The 26,891-nt window shown below is 43.4% G+C and overlaps 1 protein-coding gene across 1 annotated transcript; it reads left to right on the top strand.

Moving 5' to 3' along the window:
- Positions 1 to 1,239: 1,239 nt before the first annotated feature.
- Positions 1,240 to 5,124, top strand: znf16l (zinc finger protein 16 like). Its single transcript, XM_079295773.1, has 3 exons — positions 1,240 to 2,491; positions 2,968 to 3,195; positions 4,379 to 5,124. Exons 1-3 carry the CDS (start codon positions 1,741 to 1,743, stop codon positions 5,110 to 5,112), a joined length of 1,713 nt encoding a protein of 570 aa, XP_079151899.1. The 5' UTR covers positions 1,240 to 1,740; the 3' UTR covers positions 5,113 to 5,124.
- Positions 5,125 to 26,891: the final 21,767 nt, after the last annotated feature.

A 26,891-nucleotide genomic window follows, 5' to 3' on the forward strand; every position in this document is an offset into this window, starting at 1 on the left:
CGTTGCTCTAAAACTGGAGTGTTTATAACAGCGTTTATAACAACAGACAATCACAGGGACGGAGTCACAAGATACACGATGGCTCAGCAATTAAGTGATACGCATTGTGCAAAGCGTCACATAATACTGACTCCTTTTATTGTTTTACTCCACACACAGTAGTTGTCAGATGACTAAGTGGTGTAAAGTACAGCAGTCTTTATGTGACCCTCAACTCCCTGCTTCACTTTTTAGCCACCATGCAATAAGGTGAACTTCCACTGACTTTCCAAATTGATCATTTACTTAAAGCTGCATCATCATATTTTCCAGCCATGGAGAAAATGTCAGCAGACACAGAGCAACATTAGCATTCATTTACAGTCATTTTTGTGTCCACCTGATGGATTTAAGGGAAATATTCTCTCACTTCTTGCTCTGTTTTTGGTCTCCACCAACTCCAGAGAAAAATATCCATCTGTTTAGCTGCTAAATGCTCCACGATGTTCACCAGCTGTCCTCCAAAGCCAAAGTTATACTTTCTCCATCCGCGAGTCCGTGATGGTCCGCTAGGAGTGTAACTGAGGCTTAACTGTGTCTGCTGTTTGCTCAGCCTGGTCTCCTAACAAGTATGTTCCCATAGAACAAAACTGCATTGTCAATTATTTCAAGGGAAACATATTTTTTCCCGGATTTTCGTTTGTTATTTGACTTATCACAAATACTTTTCTAATCAAAGTCTGCATAAGTCCATGTAGGGAGGTGGGTCAAACAAACACATGACTTTCACTCAGGAGGCTGTTTGTGTCCCGTGTGAAACCAGAAGTCAAACTTGACTTATTTAGATGAACATTGCTAACTTAAATGTGACAAACGTAGGCAAGCCATGACGTTTTACTAAACCTAACTAAGTAGTGCTCTTTATGAAGGTTTATAAGTTGTAATGGGTTCATCAATGCTTAATTCAAGGATTGATTTATTAGTTATACGCGAATAAGAAAGAAAGAACTTTCAGTTGCCAGTTGTTCAAAATTGACTGGTTAGACCTGCACCTGCAGCCACGCTCTGCTGAAAAGTGTATTTCTTTCGAATAAATGAGCTTTTTTTTGTTCATCATTGATTTTAACAGATAGACAAATTGTTTTTTGTTTTCCTGATTGTAGTTTAGTTGTCTGTGTGTGTCTTTGTGTTACTTCTTTTGAGTCTACAATGGTCTATATATATATTTCCATTTGTGTTCAGTTCATGAGGTTTGGTCTGTTCAGTTCCATTCAGTTTAGGATCAGCTGTCATGACCTGAGTTCAGTTCTGTGTAGTTCTCTGTTATAGGCTCCAAGCTTTTTGTTGCTCATTTTATAACTCCATCTTTATAATGTATTAACATTTACAACTGCAAAATGTATGGTTCAAACCCACAGTTGGTTTCCTACTGTATACTTTAGGGGGCGCTACCTAAGAGAACCGATCTAACTCTCCCGAATCCAGCCATCACTGCAACTCTGTTGTGTATATGTCAAGTAAATTGATATCTAAAACGCTACTTCCATTTACGGATTTCAAAATAAAAGTCCCATTGGCCAAGCTACGTCTGGTCAGTTGTTTGACATAGCAATGCTTTTGTTTTGAAGCAAAGTTTCTCCTACATCCGGTGTTACTCTGACAAACATAACTACTGTCTTTCAGCATCATCCAAACATTAGCTTGTAGAGTAGCTTTTAGCTAACCAAACTCAGAAAATAGAGCTCCTAGCCAAGCTAATTTATGAGTCGCAAACGAAACCACAGTTTCGTCGAAACCGGCCTGTCCCCTGAGCTCCACTGCGCCTTCATGGAGCCCCCCGGGTCAGCGAGCCGAGCCGAGGGCGATTTCCTGGAGCTCGAGCACGACGAGGAGCTGCTCTGCTCGGTCAGCGACATCACCGAGCACCTCGGCAGAAACATCGCCGCGGTGCTGGAGACGGCGCTGTCGGAAATCCGCAAAATGGTCAGCATCAGGATACGAGTCCTGAAGATGGAGCTGCGCGAGAAAACCGAGGAAATCGAGGTGTTAAAGGTGAGACTGGATACAGTCCAGAGGGACGGCAGGGACCCTTTCCCCGGCGTTGCGACCATGGAGCCGTCTGCAGATGTTGCCTTCAAAAAACATGACTTCGGCTCCGGCAACAAACACAATAGTGTCGATCCGAGGAGGGCCAAGGCTGTCATGCCTGGTGTGAAGAAGGAGAATATAGATGCTATCTGCGACTATCTGATGAAAGACAAGAACTCGAGGGGGGGCGCTGACATGGACGGAGACCAGAGCAGCCAAGCCAGCGGCGACAGGGAGGCTCGCCCAGATGCGGACCCGCACTCCCTCAACCTGTGGCCGGACGGCAGCATGGCCAGCTCCGGGCATGGACACGGAGACTCCGAGTCCGCCACCGATGACCTCTTCAGTATGCTCCCCTCCGGCAGCAAGCGGATGTACGACTACGAGTGGATAGCACCGATGGAGTATTCTTCAGACCTGAAGGGTGAACACTGCTACTACACTCTGAACACATACAGTGTTTATACCTATCAACTGTATCCTTGTTACACACAATACCAAAACACTCACCTCATTAGAACGTGGATTATGTTTTTATAGTTTAACTAATTAACGCTTTTCTAATTGGTTGTACACAAAGTATTTCACTTTCAGGTAGACTAACACAACTGTATAGGTTAATATTCATGAGATACTATTTACTTTTGATATACATATTTTTTGTGCTCATTACTTCATAATTTGGACTTCACTAATGTTGAGTTAGTATCTCATAATTTTAGTTTATTACACACACACACACACACACGTTTATATAGATATGTACATATATATATTGTTTTGCTCATGTAAGTGGCCTCCATAAAGTGCCACTAAGTAAAGAGTATCTGATCGAATTGGAAAAACACGAAGAGTAAATTCATGCAGTAGCAATAGTGATGTGATCATATTTTCCCTCAGTCATGAAGGAGCCCGAGTGTGAGGACATCCCGACCGGCGAGACGGAGGAGGATGATGAGGAGGAGGAGGATGAGGAGGAGGGAGACGTGTCGCCGAGGAGGGAGGCGGGTGAACTGGAGCAGGCCCCGCTGTCACACGTCCAGCCCTCTGTGTTCAGCATGGGGCCCCAGAGCTCTCCAGGGGAGGGAGGGAGTCCGCTGGAGGGCAACACAGACCGGCCTGTGGCAGGTTGGTAAGAACATGACAAAAACAAGACCGCATGAATGTGTTATACACCTTCTTTTTTTTTTCCATCTCCCACTGGATTCCAAAGTCTACCAGCCACTCAATAGGTTAACCATAGTTTATTTTGGCTGGTGATTGAAGAGAATCTTGGAGTGGTTGAGGAAACTCAAAAAGCTTTTTATAAATGCAAATCCATTTTGACTTTTAGCTGAACTCAAAAGAAACTCTTTGTAAGAGTTATTAATACGTCGTTGATTTGAGGGAGAGCGTTTAATGAACGCCAGCTAAAATGGAGACATTTTATCCTCGAAACCCCGTAGATTCAAGGTCAAGGAGACGTTTAGTGAGGATGCTGCACAAAGCTCTCCAACTAAACACTGTAGCTATGGAAACCAACGAAGCGAGAGGTAGCGGTTTAAATGTTTCAAACCCTTTGGTTGATCAGAAGTCATTCTCAAACATTTTCAGCAGCTGTTATTAACCTCTTTGCCTCAATAAAGTACAATAATAAAGTACAATCCTATTCATGAAATCAAGAACTATGTGTTCCTAGAAGTAAGTAAGGAACTTTGGGGCCTTGATGTCACAGACATATTTCGATTGATGTATTGAACTAATAATCACACGTGAGCACTATGAAGCTGCTCAGATCCACTCAGTCAAAACCTTCTTTTCTACCCTACACTGTCATTCATGCACCGCACCTTCCTTTATTCGACAGATATTCTTATTTTACTTAGCATGTACTATTGTATTGTACTATAGTAGTTTAAAACATCAACTCGGAAAGAAAGTTCCTTGTTGTAACATTAACAAATATGAAAGAATGACATCAAATTAGAATAACAATTAAAAAAGTGTCGTCAGTTCTCTGTTTTAAAATCAAACTTGATATATTCAGTTTTGATATATATATGAATACTATATATATATATATATATATATCTCTTCTTAAATACACCATGCTTTATTTACGCCTGTATTCATTCGGAGTTCCTGTTATATGTTGTTTAAATTATTATTAAATAAATTATATTAATGCTCTTTTGTGTCATTTCAAATCTATGATAATCTTTAAGTCACGTGATTGATTCTGAAGACCAGAATGAAGCACGGTGGAGCAGAGTTGTGTGATTTGTAGTTTTGCTTTCATCAGCTGCTGAAATAATGTTTGTTTGTGTTTCAGGCCAGCAGTTCCCCGACCACACCTATATCTGCTCTCTTTGCGGAACCTTCTGCCCCGACTCCGTGTTCCTAGAGGAACACGTCAAACTGATACACTCGGACTCCGCTGGCGCCCAGGCCCTCCAGGCCCTGCAGTCCACCTGCTCAGCCGCGCCCACCATGGAAGACGGAGGCCGTGACTCCAGGAGGAGCGGAGGGGACCAGGACCAGGACCAGGACCAGGACGCGGCAGGAGGGGCTGGCGCGGGAATAGGGGCTGGCGTGGGCCTTGGGCGGGGAGCGGGCGTGGTGAAAAAGGAGATTAAGATCGAGGGTGGGTACGAGTGCGGGGACTGCGGCCGCCACTTTAACTACCTTGGCAACCTGCGGCAGCACCAGCGCATCCACACGGGAGAGAAGCCCTTCATGTGTCCGGAGTGCGGGGAGCGGTTCCGCCACGCTGCCCGCTTAAAAAGCCACAGGCTGGTGCACAGCGGGGCCCAGAGCCCCTTTCCCTGCCCCCAGTGCGGGAAAGGTTTCTCGGTGCTATCGGGACTCAAGAGACACCAGCGGGTGCACACCGGCGAGAGCCCGTACGCCTGCCCGCAGTGCGGCAGGCGCTTCAAAGAGCTGGGCAACCTGTACACCCACCAGAGGATCCACAGCGGGGCCACGCCGTACTGCTGCCAGCAGTGTGGACGCAGCTTCCGCCACCTGGGGACTTACAAGAGCCACCGCTGCACCCCGCCGCAGTAACGCCGCTGTGCTTCCGCCGCTCTCTGACACCAAGAAATGTACGTCAAAGACAGGACATGGTGGACTCCGAGGCGTGGTGGTGGTGGTGGTGGTGGGGGAGGGGGGGGGGGGGGGTATCCTGAGATGTTCTGTCACATTCATGGCATTTCACACCTGCATCAAGAAAAGCTCCTTAATCGAGCTTCAGTTCATTCTTGACCTCGGAAACGGCAGTTTGACGAAACAATGTCAGCTCCAGGTCCACAGCCCATCGACTCCTCGTTAGAGTTGCTCCGATACCGATATCACAAAGGCCTCCGGTACAGCCTGAAGCGCTGGATCGGGTATCGGCGAGTACATGCACCAATCCCATATTAACGAGTACTATTATAGCTGACGAGTGCGCCATCTCGCTTCTTTCCCATCTCTGTCGAGAGTTGCACATGCTCAGTACAGATCGGTCAGGCGCCAGCAGAGCCGGAGCATATTGGCAACACATTACATATTTTAAAAAGGTGAGCAAAGCTTTCTTTGTTGTTTAAACACTCTGGCCTCAGATTGGCACAAGCACTCCATCCGCTGATGGTGTCAGAGGCCACCAGGCACCACATGGAGCAGTGAGAGGTGACGTCTGACTGGATGGCATCAGTGTGCAGAGGCTCGTAAAAGGACCAGTGGTCCAAAGGAATATTTATCTTGATTGCAACTTGGGTTTGTAGTTGACAGACCCACGTTGACTTGCTGCACCTACTTTAGTGCCATTTCCTTTGCACTGTTTCCAGAAGCAGCGTATTTCAGTGTGAAACTGAATAGACTTGAATCTGGCTTTAGCAGATCGGTAATTGGTGAAAAGAAAACATCACTGGATTAACTGCATGGTCAGTGGAGTGATGCCGCTGAGATCAGCACAGTGTGAGACTCAAATGTCGGCTTGAGTAGCAGCTGTGAAGATTCAACAGTTCTTCTTCATGAAGAACTGCAGTTCTGCCAACCAGTCCATTGTTTCACCGCAGGGCTGATCTGGTCTCAGCCAGTCAGGGATGGGAATCGAGAACCAGTTCCAAATTGTGCGATCCATTGACGCTGTATCACCTCAGAGGTTTCATTCCCATCCATTGATGCTGGCTTTCTTCTCTGCCAGTTGTGCGTTGCTGAAACTCATCCGTCACCGTGTCGAGCTCCGCGCTGAGAATGATGGAAACCTGCAACAGGAAGGAGTAGGGTTCCCATTCATATTCAACCAGAACATGTTAATACTACATTTATATATCAGCGAGTGGGGTCCACGAAATCTGCCCAGGGGGATTCAACTCGGCGGGTCATGGGGTGGCCGCTCGGTGTGGGAGGATCCCCACGTGAGACCTTTACCCACTTCCTGCGTGTCTAGCAGGTCGGCTTGGAAAGGCCCTGGGGGAACGTGGCTTTAAAGCACCCCTCGCCTGAACCTCGCCACTTCCTGTGGCCGTGGACTCTTCCTGCGGGGAGGGACGGACTATCTGTACTTTGCTCAGACTCACAGATCATAACACAGCAGTGATCCTGGGAACCTTTGTCGGCCTACTTTTTCAGGAATCGATAAAGAACCAGGCCGATTAGCTGAATCGATGGTGTCAATAACATGTTATGGATTCCCATCCCTAATCCAGCCGCTGTCGTTCATCATGGCACCGCGTGGTGCTATGTGTAGAGCAGGAGCGTTGGTCGTATCATTTTGAACCAGTGTAATGAGGTTACAGAATACATATATTGGTTATTTTATACATTTGCCTGTATGACCATTACAATACTTACAGAAAGATAACTTCCTGTGCGTCAGGTGTGATCACTGAATTGATCCGATTCAGTGAAAGCCCGTTGGAGGAATTGACCTCAAGCTTGTCTGTAAGATGACTTTTAGCTCTTAGCACCGTGTGCAAGACTAAGAGCCAGAAGACAACTAATCCAAACCTGTGAAATAGAAACGCTAAGCATTGATAATCTGCTCTCTAATAAACAGTTGTCTTAATGTCATCAACGAGTGTGTGTGTGTGTGTGTTTAATGAATAACAGTGGTGGAATTCAATCAAGTACATCAACGACTGCACTTACAGGAAGTACAATATTTAAGTACAATACTTGTTTCCATTTTATGCCACTCAATACTGTACCAGGTGTCAGAGAGAAGTGTTGCACCTGTACTGTGTACCCATCTGTATATAAACCGACTACAACATGCGCACACATCTGTAGTGATAATCAAATGATATCATATATACTTGAATAACTGGTCATTCTGCCAAATAGGTAGTATAACTTTAAATCATCAGTACATTTGGCTTACAATAACTCCATATTTATTCACAATTAATCGCGTCAATATTTGCTTGGAAAAGCTCCCAAATTAAGATATTTTCACTCAAAAAGATCACCAAGTAAAGCAATGAATATAAATATCAAAAGGGGAATTAGAAATCAATAAATAGTTTAAATTTCAATATATGTCTTATTAAACATACGCTTATCATTTAGCCTAAAATGTGGCCAGAGGAGTATTATTTTAACGATCTGACATAATTAATGAACTGACCGCTTGGAATTGTTACCAAATCAATTTATTTAACATTAAATAATATATGTGTTAATTTGCATTTTTAAAGCATTCTTTTCATAATGAACAGAAATGAGTGCATTATTTTGACAGTCCTAACAGGAAGCTTTGCATGATTTCATCCTTTTCAAGAGACTTCAGATCGCTGAACAGACCATGCTGCTGTTCCATCTGTTGGCTTCCACAGTGTGAGACTTGCTTACGTTGTACAAATCATCATAGAGAACATCAAGTCTGCATTACTTTTTATTACATAATCAGATATTGCAGTGTAGACTGCATTGCCACATAAACATGTTCATCGTATCCTCATACGATACCTTACGAAAAAGTGACTCGTCATCTTCCTGCCATGGATGAGAACAGCCTGTTGCTTTGTCCAAAGATGAACGCAGACTTGATGTCTGCCGCAATGTATCACATGACGCCAGCAAGTGTGATCCATTGATTCTGCAGCGCTGAACAAACATGAATGTGTTTCAGTGGAGACAGATCACCTGCAGACCGTTGGTGCTGGCTTGGGTTGCTGCACGACTCTGGAGATCAATCAGAATGCAAGCGTATGGAAAGCTTGCATTTGAAACTGGACAGGATGTTTATATTTTCCGAATCCAAATATTTCGCCCAGTTGACATACTTGCACTACAATATAGAGAGTTCAGATTCAGTTTGTTGACGAAGACAAAAACAGTTTGGTGGACCAACGTCATGTGAGTCCATGCAAAGTTACACTTAAAACCAACACAGTGATTCAACTTCAGTGAACACAGAACAAACACCAGAGTGGTAACGGCATAGTGTTACACTGATGCTGTTTTCATTTTATTCAGGCAGGAATTGCATCTGAAGTTGATCTTAAATGTTGACTTTTTATAAACTGACATTCTGTGGACACATGTATTTGGATATCGGCGTCTCTGTACAGGTAGATCGTGGTCCTTTCACATTACTCTGTCAAACCTCGAGGAACAATCATCAGCCGGATTCCTGAGGAACACTGTTGCATTTTCCACGCACACATTTAATTATATTCTTTGAGTCGAGATGGATGGCCAGAGGCCGAGGGGTGTTAAGAATTTATTCTCTCCCAAGTTCATTTTCTGTGTGGATCCAGAGCGGTGTGTGAGCGGTGTGTGAGCGGTGTGTGAGCGGTGTGTGGGCGGTGTGTGGGCGGTGTGTGAGCGGTGTGTGGGCGGTGTGTGAGCGGTGTGTGGGCGGTGTGTGAGCGGTGTGTGAGCGGTGTGTGAGCGGTGTGTGAGCGGTGTGTGAGCGGTGTGTGGGCGGTGTGTGGGCGGTGTGTGAGCGGTGTGTGAGCGGTGTGTGGGCGGTGTGTGAGCGGTGTGTGAGCGGTGTGTGAGCGGTGTGTGAGCGGTGTGTGGGCGGTGTGTGAGCGGTGTGTGAGCGGTGTGTGGGCGGTGTGTGTATTTCTGTGTGTACGGATTTTTTCACGAGTATCAATCAATGAGTTTCTAGTAATGAAGAATAATTATTTGTATTACGTACATTATATGTTGGTGTCACACCATCCCTCATGGGCAGGGGTGAGGTTTTGTGAGGGGGGGAGCCATTGTACAATGTGGTTTCAACAGACCACACTGTCCCGTTTTCAAAGGGACTATTTCCTCAGCAGAAAGTAGTTCCACTGAAAACTTCTTCGATGGTGTGTCTAGTGGCTGTAGATTGTCTGAAGGAACACTAACTGTATTTGTATCGACACTCAGATTCCATTACTATTCTAAATATTACAATACTCCTGATTTGATATGGCTCCTGTCAACATCATATTCCGTTTGGATATTCTGAATAACCAATATTTCTGCTTTCTATTTGTAGCTACAAGTTGTAGAAGTCCCAGATATCCCGGGAAACTAAAGGCCGTCTTGTCTGGTTCGTAACATCAACCGGAGGTGCTCTGTGACTTTCATCGATCTGTAGTCACTGTGTCTAGCAAGCCACACGTCGGCTGGTTTACTAGTATGAGCCCAAAACAAACAGATTTTGCTGAGATTTAATTGCAATAAACCGACAAAAAGGGACTCCGAAATAACGACATAATTGTAAAAAGTCTGAATTCATGTTGTGTTAGTTCTCTCCTCAAGACAACAAGCAAATCACTTTGAAATACCTTTTTCTTCTTCCTCTAGTCTTATGGTTCTCCAGGAAATGGGATTTTGACTTTTGCTGAAAATGAAAATGTACAGAGAGCTTTGATGGTGTTGGACTCATCCGAAGCATCGGCCGCTTTCTCATTTCACTGTATAAACTTGATTAATGAAGTCACTTTGCCACATCTCCCTCTTTCAATTCTGAGAAAACGTGTTTCTATCCCTCTGCTGCATGACGGCCACAGCTACGAATTCAAGTCAAAGATAAAGACATACATTCCACATTTGTTTGGTCCACATGCTTCGGTAGGCTAACCCCTGATCATGACATTATAAAACTTCATTCGAGGTCCACAGTTCATTTTTCCACCTGGAGGGTTCATCCAGGTGTGCCGGTGATGCTGTAATGTGTGGCTCCATGACTTCCCGTTCCTTCATCCAGCATCTGGAACAAAGCAACACAGACGCATCGGTCCTGTACAATTTTTAACGCAACTCAGTTGTTTTCCTTTTCCTGCATTGATTATAATATTGTATATTTCTATGTTTGTCATTTCTAACATTTATAGCACAGATGCACCTTCCTTGTACTCTTGATTTATTGCTTGTGTCCCTGAAGGTGTCACAGGAATGCGGTTGTGGCAGAGTACTGGATGCAGAGCACCTGGTCCTGGAGCTCCTGGACAATAAAAGCTCTACTCCAGTGTTGCTGTAGTCTCTCCTGCTCAAATGGACTCATCATCCCTGCCAGCATCTGCCGGTTCATGCCTTGGTTTGGTCTTCTTTTGTTTTCCACTGACAACACACCACACTTCATCATCACGCATTCATGTTTGCATTTCACAATGGTAGCTATTTCTTTACTTCATTATAATTAATGCTTTTGATTTACCATCATCCATTGTGTCCTTTTCCGTATTTGTCACAGCCTAGGAGCCGGGTTAAGACACTTCCTGATTCCTGGCTGGATGATGGGTGAAGTAGACAGAGTCTGAATACACACGTAGAACTCTACATCAAAGAAGATGAGCAGTGAACATTTTCTCTGTGGTTTTATTGTTTTTGTTATGTGTGGACATCCTTTAGAGACACTTTATGCATTCAGCCTGTAGGAGGCGCTGGTCCTCTGCGGACCAGCCTGGGATCAGCTCTGTGTGCGGATATGAATATGTTAGACACAGTCCATCACTGTGGTGTACAGATTCAAAGAAACTCTATCGGTGGCCCTGATTCTTAAAGACAGCTTAATAAGCCACAGAATAACAGGCCCACATGAAAGGCACTGTGAGATTTCACAATGACACTAAACAAACTGAATGGAACATTTAGATTATTTATTTCTGTGATGAGAAAATGTGACAAATGTAAAGTAGATGATGATGATGATGATGGGTGCCAGTAAATCTGATTGCACATCTGATTAAAGCGCATTGTAGCTCAATGCACACATACAATGATTCAATGTTTTATTTAGAGGGGATGATGTAAAGATCACATGAACATAATGTTGAATCATTACGGAAATAAATCCCCAGCTGAACTGAACAGGAGCGAATCAGCTTATTGTGACTTCATGTGGCCTAACGAGCTAAAACACAGCCGGGAAACTGAGCCAGTGTGCTCCGTCATGGTGACATGCTACAGCTACAGTATCATGAGAACAGGAAGCTTAAAGAAAACTGTTTCCTGTCTGATATGAACGTAAGATAATAAGTAACAGCAGGTATACAGTAGAACACTAGTGTATACAAGTGTACTGAATATAAATGTATGTACAAATAGCATACCAACAGGGCAGTTTCCTGATATCCTCGAGCAAGGTGAAGGTATATATATCTATATCTGAAATATATAAGACATATATAATCAATACATCTGGAATATGAAAAAGATACAGGATGTATCGGAGCCACAGGAGGATCCGGAGGGAGTACAGTGACTCATGAGAGCTCCTGATTGAAACCACCTCTAACAGAATGCTCATCAGGTTTCCTGTTGATGCCTGCTGTTGTGTTGTATACAGCATGTATATGAATGTCTTTCATTACACCTGTTCCTTTATGCAGATTAAATGAGAAGCTCCAGCTGCTGTACATAGCGCAGATATTGCAGTTGAATTCAAAGACATTGTGAATGGCGCTGATACAAAAGGCCAACTGAAGCTTGTAACAAACATGAAACCTCTCAAAGAACTGGACCAACAATGTTGTCTTCTAGAGCAGGGGTTCTTAACCTTTTTGACCTCGGGGCCCAACTTTTCAAGTACAAAGTGTCCCGGGGCCCACTCTGACTATATGCATCAAAAGTGTCAGACAACCTGTAGGTCATACAGCAACAGAGCATTGGGCCTTTGGAGTCAGTAAAAATTTAAGATTTTTGTCCGCATAAAATAAAAAAGTATCTTTCAGTATAAATAACTGCCGGTGGCTGTATCTGTACAGGTAAAGGACAGTATAGGGCTGTAACTACACTATCAGTGAACAACTGGCTCACATTTGAAGAAGATTGGACAAAGTATGACCATTCTACAGTGTTTCTTCATGAAGAGATCCAGGCGGAGCTCTAAAAGGACATTTGGAGACCCAAATGGACACATGGTAACCAAATGATATTCTGACACACTAAAGGTGTTTCTCCCTTTATATTTTGATATTATATTATTTTACTTTTATTATTAGCCTTTGCAAATTGCAAAAACTATGTATATAAGGTCGAAGACGTGGCGTGTGAGTAGCGGACTTGCTGTGCTTAATGGCTGCGACCGAGCGCACGAACGAGAATGAGAACAGCTCAGTTACGCAAACGTTGGTTGACGGCTTATGGAAGAGGAGGATAAGGTTTGTACTATAAGTACTAGCGTTTTCTGAAGCCAGTAGCTCCATGGTAACATCCGCTAGCACGTTGTCTGTAATGTGTCTTTTTCCGTCGAAATTCTGCAAGATACGACTTGCAGCGGTTATGGCGACTTTGGACAGTGTGTGTGTGGGCTCCTTTTGTGGAGAAACCATAAGAAATGAAAGAAAATCGATGATTTCTTTGCAAAGATGAGGATTTTGGGCATGCTGGGATACCAAACACGGACATGTTTTGTGACGTATTTGCGCAAAAAAGCCGTAGGAACGGAAGGGGAGGGGATCGAGGATGCCGGAGTTGAACAGGCAAAACCCTTGTTAAATAAATGAGATGATACAATGTGATGATCACAAAGACATTTATTATCATGTGTATGTAAACCTGCATACACAACAAGAAGCCCAACAGACTTTCCCACGAGCGTTGGATGTTTCGTCGCTACGTGTCTCTTTATTTTTGAAGGCTTCAGTGCTTCGTTTGATAGCATTAGCTCACATTCCACACACTGAGCCCTCGGCTCTGCCTCGCTGCCTCCGTTCACAAAGCCGTACTTAAGAAAGTACGGCTAACCCTAATTATCACGTGTTCTTGTGGCAAAACAAAAGTGGACGACAACCGACAGCTTGCACTGTTTATATGCAGGGACATTTGTCCTGAAAAGGCCAAAAAAAGGAGGAGGGTAGCTCAGTTTGGGTGAGGTCCTGTATGGAGAGGCATGAGGGACATGGGGCTTACAGAGGGAAGTGGGGGTGAGTGAAATAACTGCAGGTAAAGCTTCTTATCTACCATTATGTCTCCCATATACACACATGTCCCACAGTAATCTTTATTAGCAGTGGCGGCTGGTGGAACATGTTCTAGGTACGGCCATCCTATCAATTTCAGCAAACATCCCTGTATGATTGAATGCAAAAAAATTTAAGGATCAAACACGCATTACTACTTTGCAGTTAACATTTATTCCAACACGAAAAAAAGCAGTAAATAACACTTATATAATATAACATGTTCATTTATTGAGATGCCCCTATGGACCTTGTTATAGGAGGTAAAGATCAGGAGAAGTAAACATGAAGTGTAATTATGAATACTGATGTTAAATTAAGCTATGATGAGTTTTCATTGTTAATTTAACATCTCTATTACATGTTGATGCCTCCATGACCAAGTTAAGCAGATGAGATTGAGGACAGCTATGTAGAAGAAAAGATGTTCACTTTGTCTAATATGTAGCTTGACAGAGTTCTCCATGTGTGTCCTGGTGTTCTCATGTTTCCTTACCTCCTCATCCCTCACTCCCTACCCTGGTGTTCTCATGTTTCCTTACCTCCTCATCCCTCACTCCCTACCCTGGTGTTCTCATGTTTCCTTACCTCCTCATCCCTCACTCCCGTAGCTGTCTGTGCTGGATCTGTCCCCGTTGTTTTAAAAAGCTAAATAAATTATTAGCATGACGTCATCCAGCTAGCCAAACCTGTCTGGTGTACAGCTAGCACAGAAGCTTCGCATGTACTGCTTCTCTTTCCCGCGAGTCTGCTGTCTGATTGTGAGGTCAGGCTGATCTGATATCAGCTCTTTGGCTGCAGAATCTCCACCAAAGTTCTCTTCTCAAACAGGTCTTGGAGGAGTAGTGCTCGCGCCTAGAGACTTCTCCTGACGAGAACACGCAGCTAGGGGGGCAAAATAGTTCTGGCCCCACTCTGAATCAATTTGAGGGCGCTGATTGGCTATATTATATGTCACTCATTTATATCTTCAATCAGCAATTGGCTAAACTGCTTCATAGACCCGCCTCCTTTGGGCCAAAACGATTTGGCCCCCCTAGCTGCGACGTGTCGTGCACACAGACTGAGACACGAGCAGACGAGCACACAGGCGGAGAGGACGAGCAGGAATAGCATATATTTTGCGCAGATATCATATTTTACAAATATTACTGGGTACATTCCATAGTTCAAAAACACAAATATTGACAATTTGTATAATTTATTATTATTATAATATTAATATGTGGCTCAAGGTGGGGCCATGCCCCATTGCTCTCTATTGGCCAGCTGCCACTGGTCCCTAACCATTAGTGTAGTGGTCGCCAACCCGTCGATCGCGATCGACGAAAATCTCCAAGATAAAAATAAATTCAGGAACACATTGGGCCTCATTCTCTAACATTTTCTGAAGTGTCTTCTGAAATGTTTTCTTACGGACTTCGGAAGACCAACGTCAGAAAGGATCTCCGCCTGATTCATGAACACCTGAAAATGGGTTCTTACACAGCCGAAGTGTTCTCAGCTGTACTCCCCCGAATGAGGATTCTTAAATTGAACGCGTGTTCTCGTGCACCCGGATTTGCATACAGAAACGCCCCCGCCAGCTCCTTATAAGGGCATGCAACTGAAGAGACGTGTGCACAATCGACAGACTCCACAGGCAACGCGAAAGCAACTTCAGACTAGGGCTGGGCGGTATGACCAAAAATGCATATCACAGTATTTTGTAAGATTCTGGCGGTTTCACGGTATATCACGGTATTTTTTTTTGTTGCGTTAAAGCATTAATTAATTAACGCTGAAAAGAACCGGCCGGCCAACTGGCCAGCGAGCGGTGAACAGCTGTTTGTGTGGCGTGTATTCTGTTCCGTCACTTCCTGTTTCCTTCACCTACATTCCCCTGGGTCCTAAGCCCCTCCAAGTAGCTACAGCTTCTTGTCACCCTCGTACCAACGTACATTTATAACAAATACCACACATATTACACGGTAAGCAGCGTTGCACATGTGTCTAACCAAAATACCTTTTGTTGTTCAGTCTTTGTTCATCCTGCATCACTCTTTTCTGTTCTTTAATGTAACGTTACTGGAGCGACAGAGCCTCTCCCAGCTGTTAGCAGACTGTTATTGGCTAGCTGTACCCAGCATGCAGTTCGGCAATGAAATTTTTTAAATGTACAATTATTAGTGTTACAAATTATTTATGTGTCACAAACTGTTGTGTCGTGGTGTTTTGTCCTGTTAAAGAGCGTTAGTTGTGGGTTATTAATTAATACAAGTGTCTCAATACACTTAAGTTAACTAGCTCCGACCGTAGCGGTCACAGTCTATTGTCTGATTAACACTCCGGAGCAGTAGGTGGCAGTAATGCACCAATAAGATGGATGACAACCGCAGTAAAACTAGAAGAAGAAGTAGCGCTCACAGCAGCGAACAATATATTTTGCTGCCTGTTGAAGAGCGACAGAAGTTGTTTCGGCTGTGCACCGGTATGACGGTATATGAAAAATTCATATCATACAGGAAATTAAAACCGGTATACCGGTTGAACCGGTATACCGCCCAGCCCTACTTCAGACTGATTAAAATCATGTCAATGCGGAAAGTCCTGTCTGGATCTAGTCCTATAGTGTTTTTCTCTGTACATTGTAATCCTAGTTTGACTTGATTATAGTGAATGCATTGGGTGCCTTCCATTTCAAAATCACACTCTCTGATTGAACCAATCTATGAACTGTCTGAAACAATGGATTTTCGAGGCCCCAAATAGGCCCCCACGCGCGCAAACATGACACACTCCCCTTGGGGCTAAGCCCCCCCCTTTCTTTGAATCCTAGAAATGCCCCTGCGTACAATTTTGGCGTCGTCTTCCAGGTCTACCAGGCTCTCGCCTCACAGAGTGGACGAGAGGTAACTGTCCTTTTTGTGTCATTTTTATATATATTAAATAATAATTTCTGTCAAACCAGCATCATTGAAAACGGTGCTACATAAAATATATATATATAGCGTGTCTAGTGTCTCCCCACAGCTCTCAACATGGCAACGGCTGAGCCGGCGGCTGGAAGTTAACAGCGTTAACAGTGCTAACAGTGCTAACAGTGCTGGCAGCGCTAACAGTGTAAAATGACTGCAGGTAATACACTGAAGCTTAGTTTATACTCCGGTGCGAGGCCCGCAGTTTGCTGATAAAAACACTATTTACATGTCTAGCGGTTATACAAAGAAGGCCAATTCACTTTTAAATGCTTTGGCGACAGGAGATCTTAAAAATCTTCATTTGAGTAAATATTTTGCAGCCAAATGAAATTGTTTACAAGATATTCAACCTTTGTTTCTTTAGAATGCATGTAATACTTGACTTCTTTACATGTCTTGTACAAAGGCAGTAAAGTAGAGTCCATGATTATGAGATAAGAGGTTACCGATCATTACAATCTCTTTCGCCATTGTGGAGGTCGGTTTAATGCATTTTGCAGGTTATTACAGTCTATGGCATATCTGAGTTACACTTGTCCATTTTTTTTTTTACAATTAATTTAGTTTGTACGCCCTCTGGCGTTTCGGAGAATAATGCAACGGTGCCAACGACGCTAACAGAGCTTTCAGTTCAAACTACGGCGAAAGTGCTGACGGAGCTAACAGTGTTTACCTGAGGGGGAACTGGAGGGTGGGCGCTACCCCTCCATACCAACGCTGTAACTGCCGTATGAGAGCAGTGCAGTGCGGCGGCCGTGGGGCACACTTATATACACTGCCATGCACAAAAAGCATACATAGCCTCCCTGGCTATGTGGAAAATGCAAGGCACATGGTGATTTGCTGCTACTTTAATGTATTGTACAGAGAACCTTTTTCACTTCCTGCCCATATCAGAGGAACAAAATTCTCATCGCTTGTATTTTTCTTCTTTTAGCAGCTTAGCTTTAGTTCATGCATGTGTTTTTTGCAGTGTACACTCTTTGCACTCCTTTTTGGATTTTCTCAACCTTATTAATAAGCAATTCAAGTCTCGTAGTGCATTTGAAATCTATTTATCCCCCCATCTCTCTTTTTCCCTCCAACTCAATGCAACAACCCATTTTCCACATCAAACTTTCATCTTTCTCCTCTTATCTCACCTTAAGATGTATTTTTCAGGGGGCGCGAGTGTGTTGTCTCCCTTAGAGAAATGCAACCAGCCAGAGGTGGAGATGAGACTTGAAACAAAGGAGAGATGGAGTTAACAGCAACAGTGTGTGTGTGTGTGTGTGTGTGTGTGTGAGATAGAGGGAGAGAGAACATGTCATCGTGCAACAAAAACAAGTGACAACACAGAAGGAGGGAGAGCGGGCTGAGAGTGCGTGGAGAGGCGGAGGAGAGTGTGGCGGCATTAAGCAGCTCGGAGATCAGTGGATGCTGACAGAAGCACAGCCGCTGGTGGGAAGAGGGAGACAAGATTGTCAAACAGAGCCGAGGCAGAGGAGGGGAGCAGATACACTGTCCACGCTCACCGTCACGGTGTTTGGGATGGTAGGACGGCGGTGTCTCTGCAGCTACACATAGGCGGTAAGTTACCAGCACACACCTGCAAGCATCACAGTTTATCATCAGATTCAGTGAAGGTCAGTGCAATGATATTTCAATAGGAGGCTCAGTGTAAATGTATTTTTCTGAGATGTCAATATTCTCTGCAAACGTCAGACTAAACTCATATTCAGAATGAAGAAACAAATATGGTTGTTTTGTCATTTTTACGGCCGATATTTAATACATCATTCCACCAGTGACATCTCATAACTGCATGTCTACAACATCTTTGTAATTGCTGTCAAAATGCTGCTATAATGTGCTCAGTTCATTAATCACCGTGTAAGACTAGTGTTCTTTGAAGTCCAGAAAATAACAAGTAAATAATAAATAATAATAACAATAATAATAATAACAGAAGACAGTTACTAGGAAGATCACCAAAAAAGACATGTCCATTTATGAGTTTCTCTAAGTTTCCTATTAAAATAGCTGTCGACTACCTGCTTTCAGTGTTATCAAGCTATTGAATGGGTTCCTCTCTCTACCAGCGGTAACTGCAGGCAGTGAATCACATCAGAGGGAGGAGAACAGACGGAACACAGAGGACAAAAGGAATGACTGTCTGTGTTCGTCATTCTTTATAAACTTCATATTTGAAATATTCAATTCTAATCCAGTTCTGAATTTAAAGACGACCTGGCTGACCGAGGAAATATACAGCTTAAATGCACACTTCAATAATTGTCTATTTATTGTAAATCATATTGTCATGGAGTTATTGAACAATGTAATCGAATATCGCAGCTTTTTCTAAACCTAATCAAATAAAGCTCTAGCGTAAGTTCAGTCAGGAAGACTATCCTTGCACGCTTTGGCTTGTAGTCCTCTCTGTCTCTAATACCACTTCCGCACTCTGGCGGCACATTCTCAATTCCAGCTGTCATTGTCAGAAGCGTCCCAGCGCTCCCAGCCAATAGCGCAGCGTCACTCCCTTGTCGTTAGCCTATCAGCTTGCTGCCGTCTCTTTTTAAATGTGCTGTATCCCCGCCTCTAGTTGTCCAGCTGCTTTTTTGTGCGACTCTGTACCGGCGGGTGTTTATTGCAAAGTCTTGTTTCGTTCGGGCTGATATCTTCCCTCACGATCGGGATGCTGACATAAATGAATCGGCTTCCATCTCATCTGCAACTCGGCGCAGCGCTCGGATCGCTGCCCGACAAGAGGAAACCGTTCCCGAAATACTGGAGATGCTAACTGCTCAAGGCATCAATCCGGCTCCGGGCTTAGACCTCTCGCAGCCTCAAAGCCTGGCTAACGAAGTGGGTCATGGATCACCAGCCCGGGACGAGCCCCCCACCGCAACTCACGGACGCAAACATGAGAAGAAAACGCATCATTCAGCTCCTCAAGCTAAACGCAAGGCCGCCGCCACCAGATCTGCTCATCCCGACCAGCCTCTGGCCCTCTCAGCAACCCTCCAGTCTCTGGTAAATCCAGGCTATAGATGCCCACCTCCAGTCTCTAGAGAACAACCAAGCGTTATCTTCCTCGGCAAGGCGCTATGCCTCTCAAAACCTGCAGTTCATGCAATCTCCCCCACATATGGCCTAATCAAACCTCAGCATTCCCTGGCCTCTGCCATCCCTACTCCCTTGCCAGGTACGCCATATGTTCCCTCTGAATCTAACATTTCTCCATGCTTAAGATCAAAAATCCTGCAGGGAAAAGACATAAACCTCATCAGAGTGTGAAAGTAAAGTCACCCCTGGTGAGAAGTCTGCTATCCCAAGATTGTCAAGAGACATGGCAATCGGTGAATTCGTAGTCGCTTTCGGCATTTTTCGCGACGTAATATGCTCTGGCTACCCCGAATGCTGACTAGAACTGGACTCTTATTTAGCACTGATTGGCAACCTTAACCTGAGGTACGGAAAACACAGGCGCATCCCTGGGCAAACTTCCTCACTTGTTCAATCCTCTAAGTGTCCCACTCTCCGACGAAAAAACTACCGGTCCGGCTACTCGCCTCGAGTTTCTGGGCATTACGCTGGACACCGTAGAAATGAACGCTTCTCTTCCAGCAGAGATACTCAAGCGCATTTGTGACATTACTCAGTCTTATACTACATCAAAAGTAGTAACAAAGGAATAATTGCTTTCCCTCTTTGGCCATTTCAATTTTCTTTTAAGGTCTATTTAGAGTAAACTAGATCATAAAGTAGGGTATGCTTTTGGGCGGGACTACCTTGTGATTGACAGGTAGCTGCCACTACCAGAGCCGTGTACAGTGTCTCTCACTCCACATTCCAAATATGCTAACTTCCGTTCATCGGTTGCGAAAAAAACCAACATGGCGACATCTTCCCCATGTTAGCACTGTTAGCGCCGTTAGCCCCTTCGCTGTTAGTAGCTGCTAGCCGCCTGCTCAGCTGTCACCATGTTCAGAGCCATATGGAAGCAATACAAATGCTCTGAATTTCAAATGTTGCACCTTTAAAGTAAGTTTAGGATAAGAATTACGAACAAATATGTTTGCATGAGCAGTAAATATTAGTTACATTTTTTTGTCTTGTAGCATGTAATTCCAATTGGTTGCCAAAACTTTCTGATTCCCAGAAACTGAGGACATGACCTTGGTAGTTGTCAATGTGTCCCAGTATTTGTTTTTAGTGCATTCCTTTTTCTATTGAATGGAGAACTGGCTAAAACTAGGGCTGCTCAAATATTTATCATGAGTTTGGCTTTCCACAACTAACTGAACATGATCGACTGTGATATTGACGTTTAAATAGCGTGCTCTGCTTGTAGAAAACTCCGATCCATATAAAATTGAACGCTTCCTAAACTAACAGCCGGCCAAGGGGGGCGGGGCGGGTGGCAATAGCGATGTTTTGACTTGAAAACAAAAATAATCTGCAATATTATTCTGGCCATAATCCTGCAGCCCAAGATAAATTTAAAAAGCAAAAGAAAGTATTTCTGTGGAAAACCCTCATGTGAGAGTGAACTCGGTTCTCCGTTCACGATCAGATGCTCCTCCAACACCTCCAGTAGCTGTGAGGCAGAACTGAAGCCTTTTCCATATTTAATCACAAGCTGCACTCCAGAGTGTGAGCTGCAGATATGTCACATGAAATGAGATGAAAACGGGCCCCAGCATGTCAACAGTATAGCCAGCGCGCTGAGGCTGAATAGAATGCAAATGAAAGAAAGCTTTTCAAAGCACTCTCTCCCTCAGTTATTTTTTTTTTCCTGCACTGTGTCACCAGCTACATGATTATGAAAATAGGGTGAACGTTTTTGAAGGGGGAAAATTTCATCTGTGCTCTAGGGGTCAATTTAGTGTTTGAGTCTGACGAAATGCTCCTTCAGCTTTGTCAGGCGATCATTATGGCAGCCGGTGTATCCTCCGGGGAGGAATCGATGTTTCGGAAAGAGAGAAGAAATCAAATAACGCGTGAAGCTAAGGTAAGGTAAATGTGCCTTGTAGTGGAAGAAAAAGTAATTATCCCCTGTACCCCGCTGCTCTTTTATAATAAACTTAAAACTCCCCATGATAGGAAACGTGTAGGAAGAAAAGTACACATAGTTTCAATATGCTGGCGACATTTTAAAGTCAGGAAATTCCACCTGAAAACTTGGTGAGAAAATGAAGATGTTGTGGAAGCAAAAAGTGATATTCAGGTAGGTACAGTATAAATAATATAGTTTATGTAGTAATCTTTATATCAGCCTTTTTAATGTAATAACATATTTTTTGGCCACTTATACTGATATGTGTTCCATCTGATGAATGTAAGTCCACTGCCCTTTAAACTTTGGTTTGGTCTCCACCAACTCCTGACGGAAATATGCTTCTCTTTATCTGCTAAATTTTGCTGATTTATTAAATCGGAGTTCTATCAAGGGAAACTTGATGAAACTCAGTGACAGGGATGGTAATTTAGACGTTCTTTTCTGACCGATAGCCGACCCTCGTTAACCAATCATTAACAAGACTAGTTTGCATGCAGGGTGCCGTGGTTGACTTTATGTGCCAACAAGCCGCCCAGCTGCAACGATAACAGATGCACAAACAGGTCAAACCCATCATTGATCATCAGCTGCAGTGGATGCGCAAAACAGGCAACTGTCTACCCGTCCGGGAGCGTTACCGGCCCCGATGTTGGGTGCATTGTCGTGGACACATGCAGCTACTTTCCCAGTACGGTTGACAGCTGTGTGTGTGCCTGGTACACTGTGTCTGCGTTTCCATCAGTGTAACAGTACTTAGTTGATGAATATGAAGTCAGCATTAATGTTACAGCTGTGACCGTAGCAGAGTTTGTCGGTGAATATCAAGCAAAGTTTATACTCACCGCTCCTTAAGTGTTCACGGCACTTGGTCGTGCACTTCTGAATTTTAGTAACTTGGCATGCGTGATCATGTGACTGTGACAAATATTTCATACTAGAGTCATATACGGCGTCACTACGTCACTTCTTCACCGTACAAATATGGTCACTTCTGTTGATTGGTTGCAAATAATCCAAGATGGCAACGGCCAAAACGCCGAACTCGAGGCTTCAAAACGGCAGTCCACAAACCATGTCAAACCATGTCAAACCAGTGTGTAAAAGATGGCATCATTACGTCCACTTCTTATATACAGTCTATGGTTACTGCTCAGTCAGAGAGGTTCGCCTGTGAGTTGATTGGCGCTGGCTACATCATGTTGGAGGAAAATGCCGGCAAAATCTGATATCTTGACAGCCCGAAGACATGTTGTTATTTTAAATCTTCATATTTTACCGGTCTAGTTTTAAATCCATAAATACAAATGGTGTCAAAGCAAACCCAGCATGCACCAGTTCAAAAGATGATGATTACTTTGAGGTAATTTCCTGGACAAAAAGATCATGGAGCTGAGAGTCTCAGACAGGGTAGGAACGTTTCATTGGTGTGATTGACAATAAGGTAATAACCTTATCCTTTATAATTAATGTCTTAGCTAGTAGAGACCTTTCTAGTAATGTGTGGAGCCGTTGCTAGGAGATATCTGCAGTCATGTTTATGTAGTTGATTGCCTTTGATTGGAGCACTGCAGATGTAAACATAAATTCTAAAAGTTTAGATGTGTGTGTGTATGTGTATGCAGATATTGGATACTGACGGTATACTGTTTTTTGATTGGACACCACTGCAGATGTCGACTAGCAACGGCTCCTTGTATTGCTAAGGTCTTTACTAGCTAAGACTACTTGTAGGATAAAACTAGTGACTATTCTACATGTTCCTTATTGTCAATGATACCCCTGAGAACACTAACACTTTAGTCTGTCTCTCAATGTTTTCTGACTCAGCTCCAAGTCCATTGGTATCTGTGGATGGATCTTTAAAAATGGCTCCAAGTTTCTATCTAATTTCATTTTGAGATAAGGTTCAGTAATTTCCCAAAACAGGTACACACTATTATTTTAGCAAACATTAGTCAAACAGGAGGAAATGGTGCATGGGGACTATTTTCAGCAGCAGATTAATCCAGATTTGGTGCTCTAGTGAGTATTTGGGTCAGCAGGACGGTGATTGTGGGATTGAGTCAAAATAAACTACAGTGTGTGTGTGTGTGTTGAGGCTGTTCTCAATCACTGTTCGTACTTATACCTACGAAAAGTAATGTAGTATAATTCAAACAAACAGGAAGGAAACCATGGACTTTTGTATTGATGGATTTACTCATAGCTGGTGCACCCAAATCCTGGACCAATGTGTTTTACAGAGCGATGGACTCACCAACAAACCAATCTTTTCATCCTGTGTACCCCTCCACTAATGGACCAAAGATTAGAAGGCTTCAAGGCTTTCATCTATTCAGCAGACTATATGATTACGAGATAGAAATAATGACATCAGCCCTGGTTGTATATCAATGTATCATAGGATAGACATCATTTTATCCCATACTCTCCCTATCTACAAACACACACACACACACTGATATATTCCTTCTACCAAGCAGCGCTAATGCAACTTCAAAAGGATGATTGCCTGTCATTAAAGCTTGCAGCAGGGAAGGAAAGGTTGGAGTGGATCTAGAAGCCCGTCGAGGAGTGGAAGACTAATTAAGACTTCGGACTCTCTGTTCTTCCACATCCATCATTGATGTTTCTGGAGGGGTACTGTTTAAACTGCAGATTAGCAGCTGTTACATCTGGAGTGCTCACACACACCGGCCCTCTAAACTAAGTGTGGTTCTCTTGTTGGCCACCGAATAGCTCTGTCTCTGTACCGTTTGGACGCATGGACGGAGGGGGAGTGAAACGTAGCCTTTAGGACTTTTTGATGAACACCAGCTCAATCAAAACCAATCTAGCAGTTTCAAACTAATCTGAAAGCAATTTTGGCTTAACCATAATTATTTGTTACCCCAACCACAATTTGATCCTTTGTCGACCGGGAGAAGATCCCCAGACTCCCTTAATCCTTTTGATGTGAGGTGTTGAGTTTATAAACGTAATCGTGCACACGTTCGATACATTGACCTGATACACCTGATCATTATGATGTGATTATAATCATTAAAAGTAGGCTATAAGCTCTATGTGGGCATGTTCCTCAGACACATCCAATATGATAACAGCTTTTTTTTCTGGTGTATTGAACCTCCTCAGCTTCGAAAAGTATCAAATGAAGTACTTAGTTGGTATCGGTATCACTTTCAGGGTACTGGTATTGATACTGGCATTGTCATTTTTTAAAACGATACCCAGCCCTAATCATCATCATCATCATTATCTACGAACCACTGGGCAATCAGGGTGCCCTAGCAATACCATTCTTGCTGTGCAAAGTGCATCATATTTGTAACAGTAAAGCATCACATGTTCTAAAGTTTCTTCCACATTACAAATTCGCACCTTCCTGTATTATGTTTTCCTATTTTAAATAGTCTTCTGTTTGATTCAGTATGCCCAAATATAACGTGGATATTGTCTTTTCTTTTCTCTTGGTTCTCCTCGTCACACCTACTTTCCTTTGAATTCTCTACAACCACCGTCCTGTTCTCTCTTCTTCCCACTGCGTTTGCCACCTTCCTTACAGCTTATGTTTAATTGTGGTCTTCATTTCTGTTTTACTAGAGGGTACTGTGGTGTCAATGTGATTCATTTTTGTGGCTTCCTTTGCACATTTCTTTTTCTTTGAATCCCATATGTGCTGCTCCATCCATCCAATTCTTATATCTAATCCCACCATTTCATGTAATCTCATCAGTGTTTGCTGTATCTCTATTAAAACATCTGGCCTGCTGTCTAAATTACTCTACTTCTAGCTGGTTAACTAGGAACTGGAGCCTATTACTGCTCTCAACGGTCTCATATCTTCAACCCATTGTAATCCGAACAATATTGCCAGCATCTCCCCAATATACAGAGAATCACAGATGAATAATTCATCTGTGATTCTCCTGCAAATCTAATGTGGAAATCTAGAACTCTTAATGAAATGCCAATTTTGTTAGCTGAGGTCATTGTAGCATTTGAGTAAACAGTAAAGTTGTCACTTCCTATTGCTGTTGATGACACAATTTCCAAAGTGCATATACCTGCCACTGTTTCTGATACTAAAGTATAATCTACAGCGAATACCATACCATTTCTAAAATCAACTCTTGTACCTTTTCCATTGTTGAGGCACATTAGGTTTTTGTCTTTCATTTGCTCATCAATCTCTTCTACATTCTTTCTACATATTAACAGTTTTCACTTGTTGCATTTCCATTGCTTTTTTCCTGACTTCACAATTTCACTGCACTTTTTCCTCACAGTCCTCAAATCTATGATCACCTCTGCATTTGCCACACCTTTGCAAGCCAACGCTACACGCTTATACCTCTGGCATTAATAACATTGAAGCGGAGGAGGAACCTGAGGTCTGACTGGGAAACTCATGCAGCTTATCTTTATTCTATCTTTAAGTACTACATCCTGAAACTCTAGAAGCACTGACAAACGTTCTACTCTCTCACCATCAATTGTTCTTAACAATCTCCTTATGCTGCGTTCACACCAAACGCGGCGCGAATTATTCTATGCACAGACGCGATGAGACTGGCGCGGCGCGAATTTGCGATGGACGTGAATTTGCGGCGTGATGGACGCGTCCATTGCCCCAAACGCGTGAGTTGAAATTTTTCAACTTCGGCGAAATATTCGCATTACACCCCGGCGTGATAGCCTATCAGCGTTGAGTTGCTCCCCCTGTCATCACTGACTTCCTGCCGTTGTTGAATCAGGAAATAAATACTGTCGCCGCCTGTGTTCACCCAGAGCTCTACGATACCTCATATCAATAGAGACCGGACCAAACTACGTGTATAAATGTGTGTGTGTAAACCATATGGTACAATGGATAGACGCTGCCGTATTTACGTCAAGATTGAATTCTTTATTTGAGTTTTGCAATGGGAATGCCAGTTATCACTCCACAAAAAACTTGTCTCTTGAACTCTTCTTTTATTTTTGCAGATACTTTCTCGCAAAGCTTTACTTCTCTGTTCTTCATTTCTGCATTTCCCATCCCAGAGAATCTTGGCCATTTCTACTGATCCTAACTTCTTTTTCTGTTCCCTACACAGAGCTATTGGACTTGGAATCACTTGCTCATGTTCCTTCTCAAATTAAAAATGATTAAAGATTTTCACCGTCAACCTTTCTGCGGATGACCTCTAAGCTTTTTATTGCTCTGGCTGGCGCTCTTATATCCTCATTTTCCCCAATATTTCCATGACTTCGCCCTCGTTCTCCAACAAGCGTAGTCTGGTCAGTAAATTCCATATCATCATCTTCATCATCTACCTGTGTTGCCATCCCGATCCAGTCCCTAACCAGTATATGCCGACAACCAGCAATTATCTTGTGTAGGCTATGTAAGGATGTGATGGATGTTGAATTGCAAGATTCTAACAGTAGCTACTGGACGTTCCTGTTCTAAATCAATGA

The sequence above is a fragment of the Melanostigma gelatinosum genome (assembly GCF_949748355.1).
Source record: "Melanostigma gelatinosum genome assembly, chromosome: 23".
NCBI lineage: Eukaryota > Metazoa > Chordata > Actinopteri > Perciformes > Zoarcidae > Melanostigma > Melanostigma gelatinosum.

Excerpts from the sequence above, each read along its gene's own strand:
- znf16l (XM_079295773.1), top strand. The coding sequence starts at position 1,741 with ATGAGTCGCAAACGAAACCACAGTTTCGTCGAAACCGGCCTGTCCCCT. Across the intron at positions 2,492-2,967 it reads GTATTCTTCAGACCTGAAGG|TCATGAAGGAGCCCGAGTGT; the intron begins GTGAACACTGCT and ends ATTTTCCCTCAG. Across the intron at positions 3,196-4,378 it reads CACAGACCGGCCTGTGGCAG|GCCAGCAGTTCCCCGACCAC; the intron begins GTTGGTAAGAAC and ends TTTGTGTTTCAG.